General features: G+C 32.3%; 1 protein-coding gene across 1 annotated transcript; it reads left to right on the top strand.

Moving 5' to 3' along the window:
* Positions 1 to 7,283: 7,283 nt before the first annotated feature.
* On the top strand, positions 7,284 to 18,258 carry LOC127721121 (cathepsin L-like proteinase). The gene is made up of 5 exons (XM_052227797.1): positions 7,284 to 7,406; positions 9,473 to 9,578; positions 17,212 to 17,317; positions 17,687 to 17,785; positions 18,234 to 18,258. Exons 1-5 carry the CDS (start codon positions 7,284 to 7,286, stop codon positions 18,256 to 18,258), a joined length of 459 nt encoding a protein of 152 aa, XP_052083757.1.
* Positions 18,259 to 20,366: the final 2,108 nt, after the last annotated feature.

Below are 20,366 nucleotides of genomic sequence, written 5' to 3'. Positions count from 1 at the left end.
AGATATATTCAAAACTTTCAAAACGGAACTAAACGAAATCATAAAATTAAATGCGACATATTTATTAAAGCCGAAAAAAATGTTATTAAAGGTTGCAATTCTGTAAATACAGACAATGCAATTTCCCATAGGAACTCCCTTTGCGGCTAAAACTGTGACACTTTTACTATGAAGTTTCGTGAAAAATAATATCCCAGAACGGAAAGTTTATATGCACTACTATTTTATTCAAAGGTCAAAATATAGGGCTGTGCGGCATATTTTCAACATTTATATGCCCTAAACTTCTAAGAGTTAAAACTTATACTAAAATTCTATACTACCCTTACCTCCATTTTTGGACCTCCTAAGAATTAAAATGTAGCCGCTACCATGTTTATCTATACTGGTTACATTCCCAAGTGATGTCTCTATGAGATGAAACACAGAGATCATCAATGGGAACCAGTACGTTAACAAATTAACATACCTATGAATATTAAATATCTCCCCAAAAGAGGCGTGGTTTGAGAAACAGCTGTATTTACAAAGTGCAACCTATACAAACATTTATTCAAATAGAAAACTCTCTAAAAACACTTTTTCTCACAACAATACTTATTTATCAGAATTATAGCCTTAACGAAATCACTGCATATACTCTAAGTCTCCTTTTACAGTACATTTTATACCCCTACCCCTGTTTCTATTTTTTAAAGATTTTGAAAACAAGACTCTAATTATTGCCAGCTTACCCTATGTGCATGTTTTCTGACATGAACTGTCTAAAACCTGTTTGAAACTATTCTGATAACAAATTGAAAGCATTTTAGAATACTATAAATGTATTGTTTAGTAGTTAAGCATTCCAACATTCAAGATTATACAAAGTATCCAAGCCTGCCTGTGTCTCCAGTCCACATCTTACTGTATGCCTATTTGTCAATGAAAGTTCACAATTTCTGCCTCAAATGGTCAGTTTAGAATTCTTGTCACAACAGTATCATCCCTAACCATATATCTAACATAAGTTAGTTAATATATGTCCTAGAAGTGTTTAAACAAAGGCATATTTGCAAAAGTTGTATTTATAAAGATATCAGTCTGGTGCATAAATTCACTAAAAGTTTGATTGAAATGACTGCTTACATCTGATTTTTGCATAACTTCCTAGCACAGTTATTGTTCACTTTATAAAAGACCTTTAAAATAAAAAAATCATAGCATTTACAAGTTAAATTATCTGTTTTATGACTCAGGGGTAGGCATTTTCCTCTGTTTTTTGCCCCTGGGGCCTCACATTTCCTAATTTTTTTCCCTGTTTCTAGCAATGTGAAATATTTACTACATATTTAGGATAGAACACACTATTGAAAGTTTTACTGAGGTCTTTTTGTAATTCTAGCTTGTACTTTTTTATGCCGCAGTCACAAAAAAGCACATTTAGGCGTTACGGCTTACTTTTGGGTTATCGACAGGACAAAAACACCCCACCAGAAATATTTAGGAAGGATCAATGAGTTGCAATTACTGCGAAGAGTAAATATAAGCACTTCTAAACAATTTAAATTACAAATAGGCATATATTATGAATTTATTTTGAATTCAGGGCTTTGAGTAAACCATGCATACTGTAAACTGTGAATTTATGCTGAGTCATCATAGTTAAGGCCCAGGATTTTCTCAATCTTCATGAAATATTTATAAAACTTCATATTTGAGTTAAATTCTTTAAAATCTCTGAGATAAACCAGATTTTGTGAAATTCTGTATGTTCTATTTTTTAACCCTATATAGGTTGCAATTCTGTAAATACAGACAATGCAATTTCCCATAGGAACTCCCTTTGCGGCTAAAACTGTGACACTTTTACTATGAAGTTTCGTGAAAAATAATATCCCAGAACGGAAAGTTTATATGCACTACTATTTTATTCAAAGGTCAAAATATAGGGCTGTGCGGCATATTTTCAACATTTATATGCCCTGAACTTCTAAGAGTTAAAACTTATACTAAAATTCTATACTACCCTTACCTCCATTTTTGGACCTCCTAAGAATTAAAATGTAGCCGCTACCATGTTTATCTATACTGGTTACATTCCCAAGTGATGTCTCTATGAGATGAAACACAGAGATCATCAATGGGAACCAGTACGTTAACAAATTAACATACCTATGAATATTAAATATCTCCCCAAAAGAGGCGTGGTTTGAGAAACAGCTGTATTTACAAAGTGCAACCTAAAGACATCAAGATATTGTAACTTGTAAGTGATATCTGTAGTGTGTATGTTTGGTAAATCAACACACACTACTTTCCGTGTATAAATAATATAGACCACGAGGTGCCAAAAATGGATTGCTGAAAACATAACCTTTTGATTAGCAATGAACACAATTATATACATTTACCTTTATATGTATTTCCATTAGCATGGTTAAACAATAAAGTTTGAAAAATAAATCTTTCGCATTATTAGAAAAGAATAATTACAAATTCCAGTTACACGGTGTAGATCCGTCATTTTTTCCGATTTGTAAGTAGACATAAAATCTTATGAATCAATATATATTTATATTTATTTATATGAAGTATTATGTTAAAAATTGTATAAAACCAACATTTATATATATTTTATTAGATATTCTCCATGGATACCTAATAATTAATACGCAGGGAAACTTAGCTCAATTCTGTAAGCTAAGTGTATTGTTAAACAGCATATAGTGCAGTAAAGATTACTTAATTTAGTAAAAACAAAAAAATTAGGATTTGTATCATCTTTTTGTGTGTGCTGATACCAACGGAGAGAAGGAAGGATTATTGGTTTTTTTAAACATCCATTCCTTAATGGAGAAAAAAAAACCAAGATGTTCGTATGCAAATGTCATAAGCGAAGTACTGAACTAGTGGGTTAATAAAAACCTCGGCGACTAACAGTTCTGTAGCAAAAGATTCGCCGAAGTGATTGTTATAACATTAATCAGTACAAATTATACTGCGAAAGTCAGGCTAGCGGTGTCTTTATCATGTGTTGTCCGTTGTTGTTAGCTTTTGTGTGTACTATGGGTCAGATATACCAGTAGCTAGTATGTTTAATTGTTCTGTCCAATATAATTGGTGACTTCTGTAATACTTTTATTCTATTTTAATAGAATAACTTAAAGTATATATATATCTGAATCTAGCTACATTATTTAAGCGTATAACAAAAACTTAAAATTAAGACATCCCTTAAACTTTGTTTTTCATACGCATATGACCCAGTTTCGGTTCGGATACATATTTACTTTTAGTAAATGGGTATTTTAAACAAACGTGAATGACACCTAAAAACCAATCCGACGACAAAAAAAATTAAAAGATATATAGAAGGTATTCAACAGTCATTAACACTATAAAGATGTTTATACTGCAATCAGCTATTTTACTATACAGATAAAGCTATACGTATAAACGTTAGCTGTATACGCCAATGACCTCAGCTTACCTATTGGCCACGCCTACTTACCGGAACTACTGTATTTCATCAACAATGTCACGTCACAACCATGACAACGTGTAGTAACAATTGTCAAACTTTTGTAAATTTAAACTTGTTATGTCTTGAAATTCGTAATTTACATACCATGTTTATTAAATATTATTAAATTAGTTTATTTTCTCTTTCTAATTCCTAAAAATGTCAATGTCTTATCGCCTGGATTTTATGAGTTACTACGCTTATAGGGAAATACCCAACAATGGCACCCCAAGAGGGAAATTCCATACACTTTTTTTTTAACAATAAATTTGTTACGTATTTTATTATTTTTTTTTATGTTTTTTATCGATTTCAGTATAAAGACAATATACGTATAGTGTCTAAATATACTATATGTCAAGCTATGAATCGTTCAGAAACTGGTTTTTTTTCCAGATAATTATAATCCATATATAAATGTAACATAACGCAGTTTAGAATTTGTAATTTCCATTTAAGGCGATTAACTTGGGAAAATAACCTACAAGACATAAAAGAGCACAATATTGCAGCAGATAATGGAAATTTCAGCTATTGGTTGGGAACAAATCACCTCACAGATCTCGTAAGATACATTACTTAAACCTGCTTGTAGTTGGGTCAAATACCTCACTGGTGCCTTTTCTCAGGAGCTACATTTAATAATTCATAAATATTAAAGTCCTGATTGGTACCCATTGTAATGCAGCGTACAGTTGAGAAAATTCAGCATGATAATATCGAAAACAAAATTTTGATATATCAAACCAATATTAAAGTATTAGCTTTTAATACGTGTCTTAATAGTATACCAGCGCACTATATAGTAAAATAGAATTGTATGAATACTAACTTATTGTTTGTAACGTGTTTTATTTTTAATTAAAAAGGACATTATACACGCTGTATTTTTCAGTGTTGGGCTTTACGTAAGATGTGACGTTATGTCGTTAAATTTGCTTTCTTTGGAAGAATTAGTAAAACAGTCACTAGATTTTTTTATCTTTTTCATTTGAATATACTTTATTGATATTTTTTCGTCAGAAGATCCTAAATTGTTCATTGTTCACACAAAAAAGCATTTTTTACAAATTAAATTTGTTTTTGACACAAATTCATGTCCTTTCTTTTATCGTTCAAAATTGCAATCAATCTTAAAAATCAAGATAAAATTTACCTAAAGTAAACACCAAACAACAACCAAAACAAGTTATTGGACAAAACTAGGTTTAAAGTACTCCAACTTCTCCCTGATTGTCTAGATTAGTTGGAAAACGTGTACACAAAACACGCTTTATACTATATGATACCGTCTAAAAAAGATGACATATGCACAGAAACAAATCAACGATAAAATTGCTTCATAGAATGATCGTTCCTATTATAAGTTCAAATTCCTTGATTAGTTGGAATGTTTTTTCTTTATTAAACCATGTATTTATTTTAAAACAAGACTTTGAAATCTAAAGCAAAAAAAAAAAAAAAAGAAGAAGAAGTGAACTCATTACACAATAAAGACTTATGTTAGTGGTTAATCACACTCGGACATCAACACTGGCACTAAATGTCAAAGTCGTGACAATAAGTTTGCGTTATAAAAATGTAACACCTCCAAGATTTTGAAAATCAAAGCCTTATACAAACGTTGAAGCGATGATCACACCATAAATAGCAATATGTATAGCAAAATCCAGACAAGGAACCATAGCTTTAATAGAGGGAAATATTTTCCATAATTTAAATTGATTTTCTTACTTTTATACCAGCCAATTCTAATCAAACAATATCCGTATTTTCATGCCAGTGCCGAAGTATGCCCAGTTTATTCTTTTACCCAATTTTCTCTATTATCTATGTGGATTATCTTTTAATGTTTACACATAGTATATGCATATGTCAAGAGAACAATCAGATATCAAAAAGTAAAATAAATCTGAAAACACGAATTAAAAAAAAACAAACAAAAAAACGACGATACCATGGATAAGGCAAACACAAATAACAGAAGACTATAGATTGGTCAATTTAATAGTTAGATGCTAAGGAAGGGTAAACAGCTCCTGTCTCATTTTTGAATCATCAGGCTGTTACTCGTTGTAAGTAAAATTACGGCAATAAGTAACATTCAGTTATGTAACAATCGTATTATGGTTGCGAAAAGTAAAACATATCTCTAGTCACCTCGAACGCATACATGTAATAACACTCAACAAAATTATGAAAATAGGCATAAAGCAGACTTTGTTGTATCCGTGGTATTCCTATTTTTAATTTCAAGCGGACAGATCAAGTCAAAATATTCTTTGAATTATTCTGCGAAAGGATGTACATTTAAAAGGTACATGAGGTAATGGTAGCTTCTTTTCATATGTGTTGAAAAGCTCATGCAGACTGTCTGTTAATATACGTCCTTCAAAGGGTCAATAAAACATCCAGCATCTTAATGATGTCAATTGTGTTGAACATTTTGCTTGAATCAGAGTATTTATTGTTTAAGAAGTATGATTTGTCTCGCCATAATACATAACATGTGTATTTGCATTGACCACATGCATTTTGTTTTACGATGAATTGTTTCAATCTGTCTTAAAGTTTAGAATAATTAAAAGGTGTATATATAAACATTCAATGTAAGAAGTATTTTATAGCAAAACATTTTTTTTTCTGACAAAAATCAGATCAGAAGTTGCCATTCATTTCTCAAGTTGCCAAGTATGAAACCTCTTCGGTGGTTGCCTGTTGAATAATAAGTAATCATTAGTCGAAGATAAATTCATTGAAAATTAAAAAAATTAATAACACAAAAAGACAAACAACAGTCTACAAAACACTACATATAAAAATTAAAAACTGAACAACACCCCCATATTTCCCCTAAAAAGACAAAATAATATTAGGTACCCGAAAAGGTAAAGATATCCCATTCACATGTGGCACCTATCATGTTGCACGTGGCAAGTACACGTTCGGTGATAAGTCTCATTAGGTGATATCAAAATCGAAGGGGACTTGATTTAACACTTCGAATATTGTATAGACAAATGTCTTTTGTTTGCAACCATATTTTATTCACACCTTCCATTTTGTTCTTTAGTCCAAGAGCTGCTGATTTAATATTCAATCCAATTATATATTCCACTTCTCCGTTTATTCATCATGTTCATATATTTTTGAATGAATTGACAGGTCCATCATTACAATGCAAATCGTAATGATGCCAACTATTTAAATGTATCTTGCAATCCTCAGTACTATCTTTGACATAAATCTTCGTAAAATTAATACACAAACATATTTCTTCACTGCAACTACTCATCCAATTTGCACCAAACATTTATTCTAACAACTATGTAGAAATTCCTAGTAATCCAAATGGCGCAGTGTGTTTCTGCAGAAGTTATTTTAAATTACTTTAACGATGATTGAGACACCTTTTTAAAAAATAAAACACAGAGAGATGCAGAAACATTTAAGTATTAAGTATGAACAATATTCGGGAATAATAAAGTAGCCTCGTACATGTATTTCTAAATGGTTTTCAGGAGTACATGATTATGAATAAATGATAGCTTAAACCGACATTAAAAACAAAGTATCTTGTTATTTTCAGAAGCATATTAAACAAAAAAAGCCTCAGGAAACAAATCACAAAAAAAAAAAAAAAAAAAAAAAAAAAAAACAATATCAACGAATTTTCATTAAAGAAAAAAAAGAGACCAATAAAAAATTGAATAATTTTAGTATAATAGAGAAACTTTTACTGTTTGACTTGCAGACAATAGATGAGGTTATTGAACAAATGACTGGGGCTATTATTCCTGCAATTGTATTTGTTGATACAACCGTTAGCCCAAATTCGGTAAATGTCCCAGAAACAAAAGATTGGATGAAAGCAGGATATGTGACATCAGTTAAAAATCAGGTACGTGTTGTATTTGTGACATGAAATATACAGTGTTTCTAGTGTACAATTAATACTAAATCATACTGGCGGTTTTGATAAAACATTGCTCATTAATTTGATAGATTAATTTTATTATTCGTATACATGTTAAACGTCTACAGTGCATTCTCAAACTCAATGCCTTAATATGTATAAATAATAAATAAATAATTTCAAAAAAGCGATAACGACATCCTGAAATAAAAGAGCATAATGTTTACTAAATATTAGTGTAAACATGGTTTGGGTCAACACTGTAAAATATAATAATTTCCATTTATAGCTGTTGGCATGTACATGACAGTAGGGATACGCAGTCTATTGTTTCACGTATCCTCTGTTTTTGCGATACCAATATCTTCGCAATTGATAAATTCGAAGCAATATACATTTGTTTCTTTTGTATATGATGTCAATTCTTGGATATTGGTGTGTTCCGAACTTTGTTATAATTCTACTTCCGACTTTCATGATGTGTGCGCACATATCCTAATGGACCATTGCATTTTGTCGCATTTGTATTTTCATAATTATCAGCATGGCAAAAAGACTTTTGCGGTTTTGCACTATCTACATTAAAAGTGTTTTGATAATACGTGGAACGACGAAAGATATACTGATGACTGAAATATTCTGATGGATGGCATATCACGTTACACTGGTGGTATACTGACATTTATACTAGTCCTGTTAGAATGGTTTTACACTAGTCTTTTTGGAGCCCTTAATAGCTTGCTGTTCGCTGTGAGCCAGAACTCCGTGATGAATGCCGTACTTTGACCTATAATTGTTTACTTTTTATTACACATTGTGACTTGGATGGATAGTTGTCTCATTGGCACTAGTACCACATATACGTATTTATGTCTAAAAATATGAGTAACGATACTGATAAAAAATCATTATCTTCGAATAAGATGAAGTAAATAAAGGCAACATAAGTATACCGCTGTTCGAAACTCATAAATCGATAGAAATAAAAACAAATCCGGGTTACAAATTAAAACTGAGGGAAACGCATTATATCGTATTGACTTATTCTGTGGTACAACAAATGGCTTTCGTCAGTGCAAATAGATTTTCATGTTGCATTATTGGGAAAAAGTTTGAAACTAACGAGGGCAATTTGTTTGGCCAAACTATTTGTCAAAAAGATAGTAATTATCTAATTCGTAAATAATTACCCCTTATCAGTATCGTTGTACATATTGACCTATATGTTATTTTCCTTCAAAAACCATTACTATTTGAATTTAGCTCAGCTACAATTTGGGTTTATAATATCAAATTATTGACTAAATGTCTAACAGCTATGACTCAAAACACTCGCTGAACAATTCCAGAATTTTTTGTAACTTATGGAATGCCTTTATAGAGTTGTGAAACGTGTGGTAATAATAATTTTCGACCATTAAAGAATAAAACAGAAAAACATATGAAATTACTTATATGTAAATCCCTTTAATTATTTGATCAAAAAGTAACAAAAAAAACCAGTCATTTTACCTGAAATTGGTTAATTAAGAGAATGTTAAAAAGTAGTTGATTCGGAAACGATAATAAACTTGCCACTAACGTCGCGCGTTGAAATCCATATACTAATTTACTATTATAATATGTTTGCATATTTTAGTCAATTATGTTGTGTGTCTAATATATGTTTACACCGCTTTGGCTGCTGGGTTCCAATTATTGCCACATTAACCTATTATGTCTGTTTTGGGTTGCGCGCCCAATTTTGTCAATATACCGGAACTATTAAAAGCTGTCATAAGGGTGGAGGTTTTGTTAGATATAATACCAGGTTTAACCCTCAGAAAATGCGTGTACCAAGTCAAGGAAATGACAGATGTTTTTCGTTCATTCCGTTGGTTAATAACGTTTGATTTAGTCAAACTTTCCCTGTTTGAATTTACCTTGTAGTTCTGAATTTTGGTTTTACTTGTATGCATTATTATCACGTTATAAAAAAACATTTATTACCATAGAGTATCAATAAGTGTTTTACTTTAATTTAAGCTTTTCCTATTTGTGTATGTTTACAGGGGACATGTGGATCTTGCTGGGCATTTTCAGCCGTTGGAGCCATCGAAGGACAACGTAAAAAACCCATTTCATTATCTGAACAACAGCTTGTTGATTGTTCATCTAGTAAGTATAAGTAACTGAATGTTATTTAATTACGTAAAATGGTCTACCTGTCAAAAACACATTAATTCAGATGCTTATTTTATCAGATTAAAAAATGAAATAGTCAAAAAGATTTTTTTTTAAATGATATTGGCAACAAGAAAAAGTAGCATCCTTGTTGATGATTCAAATATGAAACAGACAAGATCATGTTTCAATACATAACCAAAGCATATTATTAACCTGATGTTAGGTTACACAGTAACAAAGTTTAACATTAGAGGCAAAATATAGCTAAAAAACAATTCTGCAGGCAAAATATATCGTACCTACAGACAATTAGTAATAATATATCTTCAACAGGCTCACTAATTTTATATCTTTTATATTTACTTTACTTTACATGTAAGTCTGGTATCTGCTTTGTTTGTTTTTATCATTAAGGCAACACTGGGTGCAAAGGAGGTTGGCCTTACAAGGCATACAATGATTTGATAAAAACACATGGAGGTGGTATAGACACGGAATGGTCTTATCCTTACCAAACAAAGGCAAGTAATCCTCTTTTGGGGAGTATATGGCATCGCTTACTATCATAAAAAAGTAACCACCTCTTAAATTAAAGTGTCCTTTCTCTTGCAAATGCTTCTACTAATGTACCAGATTCCTCGTGACTTGTGAAGAATCATAAAAGACTTTTTGTTTAGTGTAGGTCAAACATGGTACCCTTGAAACTGTCAAAAACACGAAGAAGTGTTTTTGAAATTGAGACAAATCATTAGTTATAAATATCAGTTGGGCGACCAAATTATCTTATTTCTAAATATGAACCGTTGACCAACTTTTTGAAATTTTAAATGGTGCCAGTATACTTTACCAATAAATATTGCGGAAACATTTTCCATTCTTTTGTATTACTCTTTTGTTTTCCAAATACTTCGATAGATTAGAATCATTGGTGACAATCATAAGAAACCTGTCGCATTATGTAGTTTGGTTGAGTATTTTTATTTTGTAAATAGTTACATTAGCTTTATTCGTAAATAATTTAATCATTTTGTTTAAGACATTTGAACCTGCATATTTCTTACATATGTACACATCTAGTTTATCAAACTGTATACTTATTGTGTCAGGACGTACTATCACATGTGCTAAAATAACAAAAAAAACCCGACCGAATTTAATGAGCGATATGTATCACATTTAGACGTGTTTATAAAACGATATTTCTAAAGCGAAATAAAGGATTTGCAAAATCGCTGAAATGAGAGAATCAACAGCGATGTTCTTATCTAACGTTTACATTCAGAAGATACAAATCAAGGTAGAAACAAACTGATGAAATCACAGGAACTCTAAATAAAGAAAAAGAGCATGAACGCGTGCTTCCCATGCAAATATTTAACTTCATTACTGTATGATATGAATGACTCGGCAAAAGCAAAAATAAATATAGACACAGTCATAGTAACTCTGAAAGTCCAGGTCACCTGACTATATGATTGTTTTAACACTTCTTTAAAGCAAGTGGGTCTTTTTATCTCAATAAATGGAATGGTTAAATTTACATAGACGAACGTAGAAGTAAATTACATTGAGTGTAAAAGCATCATTATGTGTTTTCTCTTTGCATTCAGGATGGAACCTGTGTATATTCTAATAATAATGAAGAAACAATTGTCATGGGTTATAAAAAAATCAAAACAGGAGATGAGAACCATCTCAGACATACTGTTGCAACTGAAGGTCCAGTTTCTGTTTGCATTCAAATAACCACAAAGTTCAAGCAATACAAAACAGGTATCTGTATAATTATTCAGCTTTATATGTCACAACTTTTCGGAATTTTCAGGTTTTAGCGCCACTGATGTAGACTAATGTAGACGAAACGAACGTCTGCTGTACATAATTATAAGCCAAGTATCTTTGATGAAATTTTATACTAATGGGTTGATACAGGTATTTTTGTTCACCACCATAGTTAAAAGAGAGGCGAAAGATACCAAAGGGACATTCAAACTCATAAGTCAAAAACAAACTGACAATGCCATGGCTTAAAAAAGAAAAAGACCAACAGACAAACAATAGTACACAAAACACAACATAGAAAACTAAACTAAAGACTGAGCAACACGAACACCACCAAAAACAAATTAAGGGTGATCTCAGATGATCCGGAAGCGTAAGCAGATCCTGCTCCACATGTGACACCCGTCGTGTTGCTCATGTTAGTTCAAACCCGGTAATAAGTCTATTTCGGTAGGTCTCATTCGGGAAATGGGGACGGGATTGTAGTTACGACATTAGGATCATATCTGCTATCATCTGTGAAACGGATATTCCATAACGGTCAACCAACTCATGATGGCGTCCGTAAAATTTACGAAGGAATGATTTCAACTTCACCGCTTGGGACTCTCGGTTTAATAGCTTCCTTGTGAGCAGCAACCCTCTATCAAGGAAATTATGATAGGAAATACAAGTCTTGGAGTATCGTACCAACTGGGAGATATATACTCCATATGCAGGCGCTGCTGGAATGTTGTACATAAAAATGGACAGTTCACAATTAGGAAACTGAAATCATCTCTTTTGCACAAAGTTTAGTTTTTTAACCCACCCTCATTTCTAGATGTAAGTCAAGATATGAGGCAGACTTAATTATATCTGTTGTATCTTTTATCCCAAGTTCGATGGGATAGATGCGTTCAACATAGTCACCAAATTTTGATTTATTTAGTGAGGGAACATTATCTATGTAGCGGAAAGTAAAGGTAAAGGATACTGCTAAATTCTTTTCTTTCTTCCTAAGAAGTTCCTGTATGATGTCAGTCTCATATGAATACAGGAACGAGTCGGCAAGAAGAGGGGCACAGTTGGTTTCCATGGGAATGCCGATTGTTTGTTGAAAAACACATCTTCCAAAAGTAACAAATATGATGTCAATCAAGGAATCAAACATCTTGATAATGTCAGTTTCAGAGAATTTTTTGTTAAAATCAGAGTGATTTTTTACAAAGTAGGATTTATCCCTCCCTAAGACAAGATACTTGTATCTACGTTGGTAATTCTTTTACCAACTCTCTCAATTTGTCTTTTAGTTTAGAATGGGGATTGCTTGTGTAAAGTATACAAATACCAAATGTTTTAATATTATTGCAAGATGTAAGAGTCTTAGATTGTATGTACTCTAAAAGATCTTAGGAATTTTTAGTATCCACATCTGATTCACTCCACCTCTAGAATAGGTAGTTTCACAATAACTTTGAAGTTGAAAAGTTGATGTTAATAATTTAGAAAGAGGTTAAGTGGAGCACTTGGAAGACCAAGCAATAAACCGTTGTTTGTAAGGACATTTACGTAGTTTGGGAACCAATACAGCGATGGAAGATCCAGTTCTTCATCGTTGGTTGAAATTCCAAAGGAACATAGAACATACCTATGATTATCCTTGATTTCCTCTTTAGTATGTGTCGTGGTGGTATATGTTGAGTTTCCAAGTAAATTGTCAATACCTTATGCATTTATCAAGCAGTTTATGTAATGTGATTTACACACAAAAACGATGTTGTTTGGGGCTTTATCTGCGGGTACAGCAACATATTTGTCATGGAGGTAGGACAAATGTTTAGCAACATTTGGGTCTTTAAAGATTGAGGTAGCATGGGTATAATAGACCCATTCAGTTTCTTAATTCTGATTTGTATTAACGACCTCACAGCTTTAATCCATTCCGAAAGAGTATCTACGTCTTCTTTCTCACGTTTAGCCGATTGCCTGACACAATCCTCGACTGAATCCATCAGTATTTTGAAGCTGTGTTTCCAATTAATTAATGGATTTAGGCGCACGATATTTCGGGCCTTTGGATAACACATTTCGCAGAGTAGTGTTATTGACAATATTTAGGTCACCAGTAATAACGTGGACAGCCGGATTATATATGAATAGGGAACTAGCACAGATACAATCAGGAGGTTTAGACTTGAAGTCGTCAATATTGAAATCCTGCAACACGTGTTTGTAATTGAAAAGTTTAGTCGCAATTGGTTTGGTATAGGTACAAGAAATGATAGGTACAGAATGATCTTTAAAATAGGGAGGTATTTTCGAGTGAACTAATTTATGATGAGGGATCTTGCCCAAGTTGATGGCATCGAGACATTTGTTGGCAAAGGAGAAAGTTTAAGAAAGGATCTTTTCTCTTATTCATCTTTCCAATGCGAACAGGTTTTAAAAGTCAGTAACTTGCAATATCCGAAATTATAGCTGTAAGTTTGTATTGGTTTGAAAGAGGGTTTGTGACAGTGGTTTCCCACCATAAGTTGTACAGAGAATGAAGTTTTGAAAGGGATAACGAATAAAGCTTCGTACGAATGTGTTGAATACCTAACGGCTTTTGTATAAATGGCAGCAGGTCATTAATAGAGACATTATGGAGAGTAGGTGATGTATAATGACGATGACCATGACTGCGTCTACGTCGAGGAGTAGAGTTGAAAATGTTCATCATATTCACCAAGCTACAGGAAGCACTAGATATACCGAGCTACAGGAAGCACTACATATAATACCTATACCATCAATTTTGTCATTGTAACCATATGGTGTCGCAGTTTCCAATTGTCGAATCCAGTAGTCTTCTTTCTGTATACGGAGAGGTGTTCAAGATGAGGATTGTTAGTCGGTGGTATATTTTTTTCGATGATGCGAACTACGAAAACGATTGAATGATCAGGCTATTTAAAATGCTGGTAAGCAATGTCGTTAGCACTGTTGATGTCTGATCTATGACCTCACATACGTTTATTTAGCCTTTCTTTCGTTTCACCGACGTATACTAATCCACAAAGGTCACACTCTAATACGTAGAAGACATTTGATGATTTACAATTCAGATCATCGTAACTTCTAGCAAAATAAGACTTTTTAGTTAAATTGCTAGTAAATTGAGCATCTGTTATTAAAATTCCACAGCTTTTGCAGCCTGTGGCTTCACATTTTGAAATGAGACAGTGTTGTTCAGAGTCATCAAAATCCAAAATGTCTTGTAGAAGAACTGAACACGGCTGTGTACGTAGATTATTGTCATGTGCAGTGTAGAGGAGCCACCTGTAATATCAGACGACAGCGTGTCCATGGTGACGTCTGTTTCGGACCTTTTTAAACTGGGCGACGTCCGAGCCAGTATTCTATTTGATCTTTGTAAATTCATGCGTGTAAGGCTACTGGGAGGATGATGTCCTCGGGGACAAAATTTTCAAATATCTTATTGATAAAAAGCACACGAAGAGATATAACTATACCCTACATTTCCTTTTTATCTTATATAAGATGATCTTAAACCAATAGCCGTTCTTTACATATCACCGATCTATTCCGTTCTTCAAATTCTATGTCTAGGTATTTTCTTGAGTTTTAGAACAAAATCAGATAAAAAAACATGGGGTCACCGACTTCATTTTCTCTTTAAAACAATTTCAGTTAGTCTCTTGACTAGTTTGGTCAATATCGCAATATCAGGTTTATACAATGCAAGTATTTGACAAAGAAGCACATTACACTTAGGAAACTATCAAGTAGATGTCTTCAAACATCACAAGTAGAAAGGAGACTACAAAGGGCGTTAAATTAGTGAAATTGAATGACTTCTTACAGAAGACAGAAAGGGTTTGTCGTCGAGAGACTACACATACTCGTATAGTAATGACATAAGTATAAATTCAAATAAGGTATCATATTGTAAAGCCAGAAACATGACAACACATATGTTTACTTGAGATTAATGTACTGAAAAGTTCAGATGATTAACCAAGTTTAAATATGCTTCATGAATTAAGAAAATTAGACACTGTAACAATCAAGATACTGTCGTGCCACTATGGTACGAAAGTAGTTTCAAGGTGTGTATGTATGTGATGAAAGAATACCTGAAATAATCAGTTGGTGTCTTGTTGATATTATCAGGCGATATAACAGTAATAATCTGTAGCAGACAGCATAAAAACGTGGTTCAATGATATAGTGATGTGTCTGTAAACTAACTAACGACATTTTTACCACGTCTTAGATTGTGGTTTACCATCTACGTCGTCTGGTCTGCTTAGTACCGAACGTGACCTATTCTAGAATATGTTTTGCCAAGTGTGAATTCGCATTGCTATAAGACGTGTCTCGGTATTTATATATCCCGCTTTCGAGTATTTTATTGTTACTTTCTTATACGTGTGGGTCCAGTGGGTCATTTTGTGCTGAATTGTGGTCTGTTTATTTAGTTTGTGGTTTGAATTCTAAATTTTCGGTACATTTCACATATGTCTTTTTTGTCAGTATAGTCGAGTTACGTCGTGGTTCGTCTACAGGGTTTTTGTTTTAAACGTTTGTTTTCATGTGTGTTTACTGTTTGGTCTCTACATGATCTTGCTTTATCTTACAGTAATTTTATTTTATTTTTATTTTCTATATGTATTTTAAAGTTAAGATAAAATATCAGCTACTTCATTTATATGATTTTAAGTTTAAAGCAAATATATGCACAGGATTGTTTTATTTATACACAGTTTTGATTTAGAAGAATAACCGATATGGTTAGAAAATACAAATAATAACACTATTACAAACACAATTCCATTTTAATATTTTTGTCATGGTTAAAAAATACATAAAATAACATCATTACAACTCAATCCCAATTTAATATTCTTGTACGTGTCTATAAATAAAACAAATTATTTTAATTTTAGAAATTTACATGTGATAATATAAACGTCACAAAAAATACGTCACTTTTTGTGACGTTGACCCATTCATGTTACGCGCAGTTTATATTCTCTTGTGGTGTCCTGGTATGCTGTCGTAAATTCATTTGGTCGTTATTCTGAGGTTTACATGTTGTAATGTACTATTATATAATTCATGTATGTACTTCTCTGTGCTGAATGTTCTTGCGTTTGTTTGTACTGTATTCCTGTCACGTAGTGTTGTCATTTTAGCGGTATTTTAAACATTGCCATATAGGCAGGAGGTTTGGCTAGCCATAAAACCAGGTTCAACCCACCATTTTTTCTTAACATGTCCTGTACCAAGTCAGGAATATGGCATTTGTTATCAGACAGTCCGTTTCTATGTATGTTGGCGTTTGTTTTTGTTGTAGTTCAATTTTTCTGTTGTTCCGTTGTTTTCCTCTTATAGTTGAGGTGTTTCCCTCGGTTTAAGTTTGTTACCCGGATTTGTTTTGCTTAATCGAATAATAACTATTGAGCAGCGGTATACTACTGTTGCCGTTATGTAATGTTCTTTGTGATTACGTTATTTATGAAACTTTTCTAACGTATTTCGAATATCTCGTTATTTATAATCTTAATAAATTACATAAAACATCTTTCCACCCTAACTTTTCCAATACGAGACCGTGCAGTAAAATAACTATGCTAATGCATCTCATGAAAAGTGACTGAATAAAAAAAACAGCAAAAGATTTGGAAAATACATATATGCAAGTAGATAATTTTAAAAGCAGGATAGACTCATTCCGGCTAAGTAGCAGATATTTTAGTGATAATATATATAGATTTTTTTTTCATTCTTCATAAATTAATATTTGTTTTTGTAATAAATCAACAAGTAATATATATGTTTGTTTTGGACAAAGGTGTTTTCAACGAACCAAACTGTTATGGAAAAAGAGTAAGTCATTGTGTACTGGTAGTTGGATATGATACATATGGTGGAAATGATTATTGGCTAGTAAAAAACAGGTAGAACATTGCTTATTGTCATCAATTAGTATTGTTATACAGTATAATGTCTTTATGACGGAAATAGTTGAAATGAAGTTGTTTAAAAATGTATGCATTTTGCATTTACGAATAATTTATTACATTCGTATGTTAGGGTTGGTAATGCCAGAAGCGTTTTGCTAAATAATTTCAGTGTAATGCACAAGTCAGGAGTATGGCAGTTGTTTAATTTTCCATTCGTTTGATGTGTTTGAGCTTTTGATTTTGCCATTTGTTAAAGGACTTTCCGTTTTAAATTTTCCTTGGAATTCGGTATTTTTGTTATTTTACTTTTTTTAATACCAATTTAACTTGAAGAACTAATAAGCCATTATTATATTATTTCAGCTGGGGAAACAGATGGGGAGATAAAGGCTACATAAAAATGTCTAGAAACAATAACAACCAGTGTTCCATAGCGACCTACGGCGTTATACCAGTAGTGCAGTATCATGCAACGGCGGCACAGAAGGCCATGGGAAACGAGCTGCGAATGTCTTTGTGGTTTTTGCAGATGTTAGTTTTCCTTTCTGCTATTTTCGCAATTTCATATTAACATGTTCTGTAAAGTTACTACATGCATTGGTCACATGTTTGACTATCCAGTTATCGTTTCCTATGTGTTTACTCTCTGCTTTTGTTTAATTTTATGTACATGGTCTTATAGTGAAAAAAGAAATTATAGGTTAACATTTCAGATTCAATAATAATATGTCATTTTCATATGTCATATCAAGCAACAATAGGGGATTATACATACAAATAGTGTACACACAAGCGTTTTGATATAAAAATAAAAGATATGGTTAATATCCTGCTAGTATCCGTTGTCATGACCGGTAAAACGGCGTCACACAGTTGATGATAATATGTAGATTTGTCTTTATATTTGAAGGCATATATTAGATAAGACATTATAGATAAAATATCACAGAAACAAGCCGCAATATAAACACGGACCATTTAAAAAAACGAAAGGGTAGAAATTATGTGTTCTGGAATAATCAGCAGCTCTTGCTCGATTAGTAAAACCTGAGGTGTAGCTCATGGCCAGTTATAATTTGCTGATTAGTCGAATTAAATATTGCCACAAGCGTTCAGTAAGTTACTCTGACAAGGTTTCCTAAATTGGGCATGACACATTATATGTGGTGAGGGTACTTAACATTCCAAAAAAAATCGACATGTATGCTCTAAAACAATCTGAATTGTTAATCCAAGTGGTTTCCGATAAAGCCGATGCTCTTGTTTCGGTAGTATCAAAGTGAATAATATCGAAACAAGAAAGTCGGTACCATTCCTTGATTTTTTCTAAATTTTGAGACCGATTGACGACTTCAATCTAGAATTATTACAATGAATATTTCCAAATTCCAATGTCAACTTCCCATTTATCAACAATAACATACACACTGCCCCTTCCTAGTGTTCCTTTTCTACACATCGCTTTTCGTACGTTACGTTCGTGCATAGGAACACTATACGGACTTCATTTTTGCTCCTGGAACAAAAACTGCTCTGATAGTGTTATATGGTAGATAAATTGAAATTGACACTATAGAATTTGCGGTCCCCATCATGAATTACAACATACTAACAACATACGATTACTTTGTAAACACTTTGCTAATATGATGTATGACACCTACTATAATTCATGTATTTACGATCTTCATTTTATTCCAAATGGCTTAACAACAAGGCACCCATAGGTAATTCATGATTCTGATTTTTATGACCAAGAAAATGACTATTGGTCGTCATTGGATTTCAGAAATATTTTATTTAAATGTTTTTCAACCTTAACTGAATATAAACCGACAAACAAATCAGGTTAGTAGGCTTGGAATAGCACTCCTCTGATCAGCCATTTTTTATTTTCAATTGAGATGTTGCACTTCACATGTATCTTCTATATGTTTGATGAGTTTATATATACTAGTAGTAAATATTAAATCATTTTGCAGTATGGTGGTAGTTATATTTTTATTTTCATTTTCAAATTTCAGTTAATTTTCAAAAAAGATTCTTACATCTTGACATCAAAAACCAATTGTAGATTTGCCAATGGTTCAGAGAAATATACATGTAGTAACTTCGCGTTAAATCACGTCACTTCTGTTGTAAAAAGATAGCTAATTTTAAACAGATAACAAAAAGTTTGTAGGTATTTTCCATAAAAAGATTGTCAGCTAATTACCATTAAAATATCACTTTATGTCATAGCTCATTTAGCACTAATTCATAAAATATACGGTTTGTATGTTCCTTTGCTCTGGATATATTTCTTCTTCCTATTTACACAATCTCATGTTTGGCGTCATTTCAAAGGTTGATATATTTTGAATCCAGAAAATATTGTCTCATGGTACAAGTGCAAAAATGTCTACCTCTAGTTTACACTAGGTCACTTCCTCCGTAACTAATGCAATAGGTCGCTAGCATTATAATATAACAATATGAAGCTGTAACCAATACATATTAAATTTAAAAATACTAGGGAAATATTTTTTGTTAATGTCATCGGATTTGTTTGAACTTTGCCATAACATCAAAACACTTTACACCATATCAGTTGTATCTATATTCTGCAATGTCAAAGAAGTAAAAAAACTAAATATATAAAACGTCAAATGACATTCGGCTAAATCCCCTATTGCAAAGCCATACAGAAATTATTTCAATTCAAGGCATGTTTTGCTATGTATTATTTCTGATTTATATCATCATACATCGACTTTTAAACATTTCAGAAGAGAAAACTATAATATATTCCCAAACCATTTCGACCCAAGGTTTTCAGTTACGATATGTCACAACTTACAATTTAGTTATTGAATAAACGTCGTATAAAATCAACAGAGTAAAACATGTTTTGTTTATATCTATTACGGTTTCGTGGAGTAGCAGTAATAAACAAACAAAAAAAATATAGAACATTAATATAAACCTTGCCCTAAATTTTCTGTAGTTGGGCCAATAACTATTGTCCTTTCCATCAGTCGTATTGAAAAACTTTTCGGAAATT

Source organism: Mytilus californianus, unplaced genomic scaffold (assembly GCF_021869535.1).
Source record: "Mytilus californianus isolate M0D057914Y unplaced genomic scaffold, xbMytCali1.0.p SCAF_12, whole genome shotgun sequence".
Classification (NCBI taxonomy): domain Eukaryota; kingdom Metazoa; phylum Mollusca; class Bivalvia; order Mytilida; family Mytilidae; genus Mytilus; species Mytilus californianus.
Note: the sequence above shows the minus strand (reverse complement) of the source record. Positions and strands in the feature narration are given on the sequence as shown.

Bases quoted from the DNA above. Each gene is read 5' to 3' on its own strand.
- LOC127721121 (XM_052227797.1), top strand. From the start codon at position 7,284: ATGACTGGGGCTATTATTCCTGCAATTGTATTTGTTGATACAACCGTT. The intron at 9,579-17,211 runs GTAAGTATAAGT...TTTTGGACAAAG, and splicing joins GCTTGTTGATTGTTCATCTA to GTGTTTTCAACGAACCAAAC. The intron at 17,786-18,233 runs GTATCATGCAAC...TTATATTTGAAG, and splicing joins GGCGTTATACCAGTAGTGCA to GCATATATTAGATAAGACAT.